Source organism: Alexandromys fortis, unplaced genomic scaffold (assembly GCF_014885135.2).
Source record: "Alexandromys fortis isolate MF-2015 unplaced genomic scaffold, M_Fortis_MF-2015_v1.1 scaffold_39, whole genome shotgun sequence".
NCBI lineage: Eukaryota > Metazoa > Chordata > Mammalia > Rodentia > Cricetidae > Alexandromys > Alexandromys fortis.
Window position 1 is genome coordinate 13,425,351 of NW_026067918.1, and position 12,068 is coordinate 13,437,418.

Below are 12,068 nucleotides of genomic sequence, written 5' to 3' on the forward strand. Positions count from 1 at the left end.
ACAGGTTCCACCAAGGGAGCAATGACCATGCTGACCAAAGCCATGGCCATGGAACTGGGGCCACACAAGGTAGGCACAGGAGCCTGGGTGTAGTCAGATGATGGGCACCTGGGGCAGGGCTGGGGGCTGAGGGTGAGGATGGGGTGAGGCTCGCAGACTGCACACCGCTCTGAACAGCGGGATCAGTGCTCAGCTGCGCTGAGTGAAACAATCTCATCAGGCTTGTGCTGGGCAAGTCCTGAGAGTGTGGGTAGGGCTAGCTCACTGGCTGTGCCACCAACTGTGGCTTCTGGCCCCAGATCCGGGTAAACTCTGTAAACCCCACTGTGGTGCTGACTGATAAGGGCAAGAAGGTCTCTGCAAACCCTGACTTTTCCAAGAAGCTCAAGGAGCGCCACCCGCTGAGGAAGTTCGCAGGTCAGCTGGGGGCGTGGGTGAGGGAACCAGGGCTGGCTCCCAGCAGGCAGGCGAGCAAGCAGAAGCCCTGACTGCTCTGTTCTCCTGCAGAGGTGGAGGACGTCGTCAACAGCATCCTCTTCCTGCTCAGCGACAGCAGCGCCTCGACCAGTGGCTCTGGCATCCTGGTGGACGCTGGGTACCTGGCCTCCTAGACTGCCCGGATGCAGTGGATCCCTGGAGGCCTCTCCAGCCCCACCCTCACACCAGGACACCGCCTTCAACCCACCCCATGTCCGTCCCCAATTTTAGACTCCAGGATCCCCCTCTTCCATACCAGCTGGGCTGGGCTAATTTGTCTCAATAAATGACCATTGTATCCCAAACTGTGAAAGCTCGCACCCGAGACATGGGAGTGGTTGCCTTGCAAGGCCAATTTGTGGATTGTCACACCACAGTGTCTTGTGCCGGATGACCCGATTCCCCCTGTTGGATCCAGCTGCTGCCCTGTGTCTGCCCCTCACCCTTATGGTCTGTGGTGGCCCCGTCTGACCTGGGATTGGGATTGAGGACAGTTGGCTTTTTAAAAAGGAGGGTGTAGTCAAACAAGACCTTCTGTCATGGTTATTGGCTGAATGGAAGTGGGCGTGACAGAAGCGGCCCCCTAGCACCAGGGTGCAGTTTCTCAGGGTGCACTGGACTGATCCAGCTATGGAGAGTTAGCTGAATCTACTTATTTTTTTTTAAAAGATTTATTTATTTATTATGTATACAGGATTCTCAGTATTCTGTCTGCATGTATGCCTGCAGGCCAGAAGAGGGCACCAGACCTCATTACAGATGGTTGTGAGCCACCACGCGGTTGCTGGGAATTGAACTCAGGACCTTTGGAAGAGCAGGCAATGCTCTTAACCTCTGAGCCATCTCTCTAGCCCATATCTACTTATTTAACCCTCATGACACAAGCTAGAGTCATCAGAGAAGAGGGAGCCTCAACTGAGAAATGCCTCCATAAGAAGCAGCTGTATGGCATTTTCCAAACTGATGGTCAATGTGGAAGGCCCAAGCCATTGTGAATGGTGCCATCCGGGGCTGGTGGTCCTGTATTCTGTAAGAAAGCAGGCTGAGCCAGATGGTGGTGGCACACGTCTTTAATCTCAGCACTTGGGAGGTAGAGGTGTTAATCCCGCCGATGTAGAATAAGACCACTATCATAGTTTAAAGTCAAATTTGAAGCAAGCTTTAATTAATTCTGGCCCGGTGAATGGGCTCTGGCCAGGTCCATACCCAAGTTCCTGGGAAATGGCCTACAATAGTGGTTTGCAGAGACTTAAGAAGGAAAACCCATAATTCATTGCTTTTCCCATCAGGTTCAATCAGGGACAAGCATACAGCCTGATGAACCTCCACCCTACATCCAATCAGGGGCAAGCATTTAGCCTGATGTATCGCCTGCCTGTGTGTGATCTAGCACATCCAGTGTAGATGGTCAAACAAACTTGTTTAGGGAGTGAAAACGTGGTTCGTTATCTCCATAAACAGTAGCCTCCAGTATCTCAGGAACTGTCTGTCCTTGGGCAAGGGGCTGCAGATCAGAGGCATTTTTGTTTCACGGGTCTCATAGGCATAGTAATTAAAATTTTATATGTAACTTTGGCTCTCACAGAGGCAGATGTATCTCTGGAATTTCAGTTACATGGAGAAACCCTGTCTCAAAACAACAACAAAAACCAGGCTGTGTAGGCCATGGGTCAACAAACCAATAATCAGTCATCCCTGGCCTCTGAATCAGTTCCTTCCTCCGAGTTCCTGTCCTGCTTGAATTCTTGTCCTGACTTCCTTTGATTATGGACAGTGATGTGGAAGTGTAAGCCAAACAAACCCTTTCCTCCCCAAGTTGCTTTGTGGTGTTTCTTTTTTCTTTCCTTCCTTCCTTTTTGTTTCAAGGCAGGGTTTCTAGTGTATCAGCCCTGGCTGTCCTGGAATTCACTCTCTAGACCAGGCTGGCCTCGAACTCACAGAGATCCACCTGCCTCTGCCTCCCGAGTGCTGGGATTAAAGGCGTGCGCCACCACCGCCGTGGCAAAAGTGTGCTCTTTCACGCCCTGGGCTAGGGCAGTGGAGACCGGCAGATCCCTGGAGGCTCAGTGGCTGGCCTCTAGCCTAATTGATGATTTCCAAGCCAATAGGAGCCTTGCTCTCAAATGAAGCTGATGGTATCGCTGAGGCTGGCCGACCCAGGGCTCTTCATGCCCACAGTTATGATTTCTGCACACATGCTGCACGTACACACACACAAAATTAAAAACACACAGAGAGGGCTAGAGATGCTACTCCATAGGTAGAACGCGTTTGTCGAATACCCAGGTTTGTATAAAAGGAGTCTTGTGATGAAATCCTGTGATCCCTGCTCTTGAAGTGGAGGCAAAAGGATCAGGAGTTAACTACACAGCAAGTTCAAAGTCATACTGGGCTGTGTAAGAGCCTGTGTCAAAAATAAGCAAACACTGGGGGCTGGAGAGATGGCTCAGAGGTTAAGAGCATTGCCTGCTCTTCCAAAGGTCCTGAGTTCAATTCCCAGCAACCACATGGTGGCTCACAACCATCTGCAATGGGGTCTGGTGCCCTCTTCTGGACTGCAGGCATACACACAGACAGAATGTTGTATGCATAATAAATAAATATTTAAAAAAATAAGCAAACATGGGGGCTAGAGAGATGCTTCAATGGTTAAGAGTACTGGCTACTCTTCCAGAGGACCTGAGTTCCATTCCCAGCGCCCACATGGCAGCTCACAACCGTCTGTACCGCCAGTTCCAGAGGATCTGACACTCATGCAGACATACATACGGGCAAAACACCAGCGCACATGAAACAGAAAATAACTCATTAAAAGAAATAAGCACCTGTGATAGCACCCACCTTTAACCGCAGCATTCAGGGAAGCAGAGGCAAGTGGGTCGCTGTGAGTTCAAGGTCACCCAGGTCTTCATAGCAAGCCTCTTTAAATATTTTGTAGCCATTTGGTAACCTGCTTATCTGCCTGTAACACACACAGTGAAATGTAACCTGCAACTCAGAGTTGTTACCTAAGACTAAAGTAATAAGATAAAACCTTGCTTGCCTACAGCCAGGCCATCAAGGGAAGTTGAAATTACTTGTAAATTGTAGCAAACCAAAGTAGCTTGTGAGTTTTCCTTTACATAATACATTCTGACATTGTGGAAAGACGCAAGTGTATCCTATTTCTGACATACTGTGTTCATAACACCTGGTCAGAGTAAAGCAGGTTAAACCAGCCTGAAAGATACCACCCAACATGCCCTGAGTCAACTAAACATGCCCACCCTCAGTCCCCCGGGTCAACTAAACATGCCCACACAGCGCACCTTCTGAGCAAGTTGCTGGAGTTCCTGCCAAGCCAGGACCAGGTGTCTTTTTCTTACGTGGCTCCCTACAAGATTACTGCTTGTCATGAAGCCCCTGGCGTCCCCAATGCCTCCCCTAACACCCTAGTCACCTAGAGTCACCAGAATGGGCTGGAAGAGCGTGCGGCTAGATCGCTCAGTGAGACGGCTGCCACCGGATTGCCAGCTCCCGTCAAGCCCACTGCTATAGACAGACAGGCAGTTATGCCCTGATGTGCGGAAAGGGTAACACCAATCCAGAGAACCAGCTTAGGCCCTGGAGCCCTCACTGGGGCAGGGAGGGAGAAATAGAAACGACAAAGATATGGACACAGGAAACCAGGGACCAGGTGGTCTGCACTGGGCGGTAGAAAGGCCACAGTGCCCCCCCCCCATCTCAGTGTGTTTATGACACATGGTTGAACAAGGGAGGTGGACTTACTGTATACCACTGAATGAAGAGCCAGGGTTAGCTGACCTCCATAGGAGAGCAGACTTAAGGTCGTCCAGCGTGGGTGCAGAAAACTACACTGAATGTTTTCTGCGAACATTGTCACCTTCCAGTCAGGCCAGAGGCAGCGGAGGAAGGCTCCACCTGCCCTCAGACCAAGGGCGCGGCTTTGCCACTCCCACAGGACTGAGGCAGTGGCGGTCCTTGATGCGTCCACGCCAACAACGCATTAGCTAAGGACTTCACGCATCCCTACAGTCCCTTGAGTCACAGGTTCGCAATAAGAGGACCAATAGGCTGGAGTTCTCCCTTGGGGGCACCTTGATAGTGCATTCAACATTTCCCAGGGCTCTTAGAGTAATTCGGAGATCTAACAACACCCAGCCCCTTAAGGTACCTTGAGTCGTCTTTCTGGATTTCAAGTTTCCTATCTAAAAACAAACATGGAGGGGCTGGAGAGATGGCTCAGTGGTTAAGAGCATTGCCTGCTCTTCCAAAGGTCCTGAGTTCAATTCCCAGCAACCACATGGTGGCTCACAACCATCTGTAATGAGGTCTGGTGCCCTCTTCTGGCCTGCAGGCATACAAGCAAACAGAATATTGTATACTAAATAAATAAATAAATAAATAAATATTTTTAAAAAAAAAAAGAGAGAGAGAGAGAGATTTTGTTAAGCCGGGCAGTGGTGGTGCACACCTTCAATCCCAGAATTTAGGAGACAGAGACAGGTGGATCTCTGTGAGTTTGAGGCCAGCCTGGGCTACAGAACTTGTTCCAGGACAGCCAGGACTACAAGAGAAACCCCGTCCCCCCCCAAAAAAAAGTTACATTATTGATTTTGTCTGCATGTATGTGTGTAGGTTTGCCGTATGGCATGTGGAGACTAAAGAACAACCTTTTGGGAGTTGGCTCTCTTTATCCAATATGTGGGCCCCGGGACTAAATTCAGGTTATGTAATTTGATGGCAAGCACCTTTTTATCCACTAAGCCACCTCACCAGTCCTTTACTAACGTCAAGTAACTCTGAGGACTCCCTAATTTCTAAACATCACTACTCCATTCTTCCCATGTCCTGAACAACCACCAGACCCGTTGGCCTTGCTGTGACTAGCCGGCTATGGCTTTCCCCTGCATACTTGAACCCAGACCCTGACACGGAGATCTTGGTGTGACCCTGAGCCAGAATTCCTTAACCTATCACAGAGGTACCATCCCCAAACACCTCCTTGGATCAACCAGGTGACTCATGGTTTCCCCTGGTCATCTGATGAATGAGTTCACGCTCTATGTCCTATAAAACCTGTGCTACACACACCTGGACTAATTCTTCTTTCCTTGTGACCGCAAGTCACCCATCTTGAGAGAGCATGGGACACCCCCGTGAACTCTACTCTGCCGTGACCACCAGAAGGAATATTGACTTACCATTCAGTGTCGTTGCTAGGGGACACACACACACCTCAGCAGGCTCTCATCCAAGGACTCTGTTCTTCTTTACAAAGGAGAAGATCACTGCTTCACTGACTTCCTAGAGGTGGACCCAGCCCCAGGTGCTGGAAGGACTTGGGACAGCAACCACTCTCTTCCTTCTGCCCCCAGGACATCGGCTCTGCCTGTACTGCAGCGCCCCCTGCTGTCCGTGCGCCTGGCGTTCGGGGAGCTGAGCCTGTGAGGTTCCAGGTGCTTCAGCAACCAACCTTCTAGCCTCTCTACGGTCCCTTGCTGCCCATCTTCACACTCTGCCCCTGCTCCTGCGGTATATGGGCCCTTTAGTCTTCCTTGCACGATGTTCCACTGTTGCCTACAGACCACCAGGGGCTCAAGTCTGAGACTCAAGTCTCTTCCCAGAACATCTGAGCTGCAGGAATGACCAGATCAGAGTAGAAAATGACTAAAATCTGCAGCCACATGGCTAGTCACCCAAGAGAAAAACAAAAATGTTGTGCAGAGCCTTCAACTTGGCCAAGAGTGAGAGAATTGACAGTCTCACCTCCTTGACAACCCAGCTCAGAGCTCAGCTTCTCCAGAGGAGAGGGGCCTTACCCTCTTTCTGTTTTACAAGTTTCCGTCAGGATTAACTCGACCTGTTGCAGCACCCTTCCTGAGCGCTGTGGAGATGTGGAGCTCATGGTAGTTCTGGCTCTCTTGCTCTTTGAGTAAAAACCAAACATCTAGGGCTGGAGACTGGCTGCTCTTGCAGAGGTCCTGAGTTCAATTCCCAGCAACCACATGGTGGCTCACAACCATCTGTAATGAGGTCTGGTGCCCTCTTCTGGCCTACAGACATACACACAGACAGAATATTGTATACATAATAAATAAATAAATAAATAAATAAATAAATAAATAAATAAATAAATAAATAAATAAATAAATAAATACATGGAGGCAGAATGTTGTATACACAATAAATAAACAAATCTTTTAAAAAATAAATTAAAAAATTAAAAAAGAAAACAACAAATGACCTAGGTTTAAAATAGTGTGAAAAGCCCATACAGCAAAGAAATAAAAAAACAAGCCATGGCGGGGCTGGAGAGATGGCTCAGTGGTTAAGAAAATTGCCTGCTCTTCCAAAGGTCTAGAGTTCAATTCCCAGCAACCACATGGTGGCTCACAACCATCTGTAATGATGTACGGTGCCCTCTTCTGGCCTGTAGGCATACAAGCAAACAGAATACTGTATACATAATAAATAAATAAATATTTAAAAAAAAAAAAAAAAAAACAAACCATGGTCCCTACAAAATTTCAAGTTTCCCTGCCAGGGGTGGGAGAGATGACTCAGTGGTTAAGAGCACTGACTGCTCTTGCAGACCTGAGTTCAATTCCCAGCACCCATTTGGTGATTCGCAACCATCTGTAACTTCAGTTCCAGGGGATCCGATGCCCTCTTCTGACCTCTGTAGGCACTGCATGAATATGATGTACAGAGTAAACCTACCCTTACACAAAAATAAAAATAAAACTCATTTACCTGCAAAAACCAAATGGTCTAATCATAGAATATCCTAGAAGACCTCAAAGAAACAATAAAAGCAAGGTCCAACATGGTCCGTTGGGAAAAGGGCTGGTGGAGATCTTTCTCTCAGGCCTAGGAGGGCAGGCGCTAGTCTCTGCCTGGAGATTTGGCTGGGGTGGCCTTCAAAGGCATGCTTTCTCCTGCCCTGGGTCGTAAAGGTTTGTTACTGGAGTTTCCAGGCAAACGCCTGGCCCTGGAAATCCCAACAGGCTAGGCTTGTGTGTCCCCAGTGCATCAAAGAGAAGAGAAATCATGAAGAGGGGGGATTTAATCAATGTGGTCACACTGGGAAAACAAAGGGTTTAGTGAGCTCCGAGCCCGCTGTCTGGGTACTGATGTGAGGCATAGGGTTGAACACAGAAAGGTGTAGCCAGGAGTCTAACCAGCAGTCTGGCCTGTGTGGGTCTGGTTCTCCAAGGTCGTCTAGCCTTGCCTCACAGAAAACTGCCCTCACAGGTCTTTCAGTCCTGTTGCTCCCGGAACCCAAGGTGACTGCAGGTCCAGGAGCCTTTGGGGGTCTGGCATTGAGACTCTCAAAATCAGTAGGTTGTCTAAAGGAGAAAGATGTCTAAAGGGGAAAGACAAAAACGGCTGCAAAGATGTCAGGCTTTTCATCGCTGTGTGGGGTCCAAGAGATTTAGAAAAAGCAGTGTAGAAGATATTGTTCAAGAGATTTTGTTGGGCTGGAGAGATGGCTCAGTGGTTAAGAGCATTGCCTGCTCTTCCAAAGGTCCTGAGTTCAATTCCCAGCAACCACATGGTGGCTCACAACCATCAGTAAAGAGGTCTGGGGCCCTCTTCTGGACTTCAGACATACAGACAGAATATTGTATACTAAATAAATAAATAAATAAATAAATATTTTTAAAAAAAAAAAAGAGAGAGAGAGAGAGATTTTGTTAAGCCGGGCAGTGGTGGTGCACACCTTCAATCCCAGAATTTAGGAGACAGAGACAGGTGGATCTCTGTGAGTTTGAGGCCAGCCTGGGCTACAGAACTTGTTCCAGGACAGCCAGGACTACAAGAGAAACCCCGTCCCCCCCCAAAAAAAAGTTACATTATTGATTTTGTCTGCATGTATGTGTGTAGGTTTGCCGTATGGCATGTGGAGACTAAAGAACAACCTTTTGGGAGTTGGCTCTCTTTATCCAATATGTGGGCCCCGGGACTAAATTCAGGTTATGTAATTTGATGGCAAGCACCTTTTTATCCACTAAGCCACCTCACCAGTCCTTTACTAACGTCAAGTAACTCTGAGGACTCCCTAATTTCTAAACATCACTACTCCATTCTTCCCATGTCCTGAACAACCACCAGACCCGTTGGCCTTGCTGTGACTAGCCGGCTATGGCTTTCCCCTGCATACTTGAACCCAGACCCTGACACGGAGATCTTGGTGTGACCCTGAGCCAGAATTCCTTAACCTATCACAGAGGTACCATCCCCAAACACCTCCTTGGATCAACCAGGTGACTCATGGTTTCCCCTGGTCATCTGATGAATGAGTTCACGCTCTATGTCCTATAAAACCTGTGCTACACACACCTGGACTAATTCTTCTTTCCTTGTGATCGCAAGTCACCCATCTTGAGAGAGCATGGGACACCCCCGTGAACTCTACTCTGCCGTGACCACCAGAAGGAATATTGACTTACCATTCAGTGTCGTTGCTAGGGGACACACACACACCTCAGCAGGCTCTCATCCAAGGACTCTGTTCTTCTTTACAAAGGAGAAGATCACTGCTTCACTGACTTCCTAGAGGTGGACCCAGCCCCAGGTGCTGGAAGGACTTGGGACAGCAACCACTCTCTTCCTTCTGCCCCCAGGACATCGGCTCTGCCTGTACTGCAGCGCCCCCTGCTGTCCGTGCGCCTGGCGTTCCAGGAGCTGAGCCTGAGCCTGTGAGGTTCCAGGTGCTTCAGCAACCAACCTTCTAGCCTCTCTACGGTCCCTTGCTGCCCATCTTCACACTCTGCCCCTGCTCCTGCGGTATATGGGCCCTTTAGTCTTCCTTGCACGATGTTCCACTGTTGCCTACAGACCACCAGGGGCTCAAGTCTGAGACTCAAGTCTCTTCCCAGAACATCTGAGCTGCAGGAATGACCAGATCAGAGTAGAAAATGACTAAAATCTGCAGCCACATGGCTAGTCACCCAAGAGAAAAACAAAAATGTTGTGCAGAGCCTTCAACTTGGCCAAGAGTGAGAGAATTGACAGTCACACCTCCTTGACAACCCAGCTCAGAGCTCAGCTTCTCCAGAGGAGAGGGGCCTTACCCTCTTTCTGTTTTACAAGTTTCCGTCAGGATTAACTCGACCTGTTGCAGCACCCTTCCTGAGCGCTGTGGAGATGTGGAGCTCATGGTAGTTCTGGCTCTCTTGCTCTTTGAGTAAAAACCAAACATCTAGGGCTGGAGACTGGCTGCTCTTGCAGAGGTCCTGAGTTCAATTCCCAGCAACCACATGGTGGCTCACAGCCATCTATAATGAGATGTGGTGCCCTCTCCTGGTGTCCAGGCATACATGCAGGCAGAACTCTATACGTATAATAAATAAATTTTTTTTTTTTTTTTCGAGACAGGGTTTCTCTGTGGCTTTGGAGCCTGTCCTGGAACTAGCTCTGTAGACCAGGCTGGTCTTGAACTCACAGAGATCCGCCTACCTCTGCACCCCCCCCCCCCCAGTGCTGGGATTAAAGGTGTGCGCCACCATCGCCCGGCATAAATAAATTTAAAAAAAAAAAATCCAAGGAGCCTTGGAAGGCTTCCCGGCCCCAGTGTCAATCACACAAATATCAGAGACTAGCCAGCTGTGTCGATGGAACCTCAGTACTTTCCAAAGGCATTCCCCAAGAAGGAGAGAGAGGCAAGCTTTTGAGAGCGGCTGGAGGCTACGTGAGCCAGCGGGACGCAACCAGCGCTGTCACAACTTAGGAACTAATGTGAAAAAGAACACCTCTCACCATACATCCTAAAGTGGGGCTGGGGAGATGGCTCCGTGAGTCGTGTCCTTGTGCAAATATGGCCTCAGCTTGGATCCCTAGCATCCAGGTAAAAAGTCGAGCAAGGAGGCAGCAGACATCTGTCACCCAAGCCTGGGGAAGGAGCAAGAGGATCATGGGAGGAGGGAAGAGGGAGGAGGGTAGAAGAAGGGTGACTCTCTGACATCCAGTCTAGCTGAAACAGTAAGTTTCATTTTCACTGAGAGACCCTGTCTCAAAATAGTGTGGAGATCAATTGAAGATGACCGTCAACCACCTCAGACCTCTAGATGAACACAAATATGCAGAGGTGAACACACTCACAGAGACAGAGAGGTCTGTCTTACACACACACGTGCACACACACACACCAACAAACCGGAAATTGTGAACTGTGGACAGGAAAATATGACATAGCTATATCCAGAAGGTCGTGCGTTTGGGAAATATCAGTTGTGTACTTGGTCTCAAACTCACTAGGAAGTTTGACTCCTGATTCTCTTCCTCTACATACTGAGTGCTGAGATTATAGGTGCTCACCGTCACACCCAGACTGATTTTTCTTCTCTTTTGAGACCAAGTTTTTCTGTGTATCAGCCCTAGGTGTCTTGAAACTCACTCTGTAGACCTGGCTGGCCTCGAACTTAAAGAGATTTGCCTGCCTCTGCCTCCTGAGTGCTAGGATTATAAGTGTGTACCACCACCACCCAGTTAAGAGGGCATTTATGAATCTGCTTTCTCCTCATGAGCCAGAGATCCCAGGATGGGGTGGGAGCTGCTCTTTCACAGATATTAGTGGGCTATGTGATGCTTAGGTCACAGGACCAGCCTTGGCAGGTGGAGGTACTGGGGATACAACCACATAGTCTTTATCCTTAAGTAAGCTGCATTAACTCTGGAAAGGCCCTGGCAGTCCCAATCTGGTCGGCTCTGGGTGGTTACCACCCCTGCAGTCTGCAAACACCCCTCTTGTTGGTGTAGACTTGCTCTTGTCCTTGGTCCTTGCAATCCAGACACTGTGTTTACTGGTGGAGCCCCTGAGCGAATACAGTGCAGGCTAAGGAGGAAATTAGAGGAGGCTTCCGAACTCCAGGTGCTGGGTGGGGTGGTGACTTGCCACGTGCCCACATTAGGGTTCCAGGCAAGTGACTAGGTCATAGCTGCATTGGCGGATACAAGGGACCCTTCCCTCCCTCATATCTGTGTTGCTGAGGACTCTGCAGCAGCTTCCACGCTCCATCCTTCTTGCTCCGAGCTCATCCCATTCGACTGTGTGCCTGTCTCTCAGCCTCAGCTCCCAGGCTCCAAGTTTCTTGCTTTGAGCTCATCCCGTTCAACTGTTTCCCAGCCTCAGTACTTGGCCTTCTACCCGGAACCCGACTGTACGGAACCAGAGCTTTTCCCTGGAACCCATCAGGCTAAGGACCCCAAAACCTATAGGGTTTGACCCAAGATAGAGTTTCCTTTTCCTTGTGTGTGTGTATGTATGACTGTTCATGTGCAGCCTACCCTTAGGTGCCAGCCCTCAAGTACGACACATCTTGTTTTATTCCCTCTCTCTTTGGTTGTTTGAGACAGGGTTTCCTTGTGTAGCCCTGGCTGTCCTGGAACCAGCTCTGTAGATCAAGTTGGCCTTGAATTCACAGAGATCTAGCTGCCTCTGCCTCCCGAGTGCTGGGTCTAAAGGCATGTGCCACCACCACCCGGCTTGTTTTCTCTTAATGTGGGTTTTGTGGCCCAAATCCATATCCTCAGGTTTTCAGGGTAAGCCCTGCAGTGACCGCGCCATCTGTTAGCCCCTGGTGTCT

General features: G+C 49.2%; 1 protein-coding gene across 1 annotated transcript in view; it reads left to right on the forward strand.

Annotated features, from left to right (window-relative positions):
* The window catches only part of LOC126500508 (carbonyl reductase [NADPH] 2-like), a 2,144-nt gene extending 1,442 nt beyond the window's left edge, over positions 1–702 (forward strand). Inside the window, exons 6-8 of the mRNA XM_050140458.1 lie at positions 5–69; positions 300–417; positions 508–702. Of these exons, the coding sequence (XP_049996415.1) occupies positions 5–69; positions 300–417; positions 508–611 (287 nt within the window). The 3' untranslated portion in view covers positions 612–702. The remainder of the gene's footprint in view (positions 1–4; positions 70–299; positions 418–507) is intronic.
* The last annotated feature ends 11,366 nt before the right edge of the window (positions 703–12,068 follow it).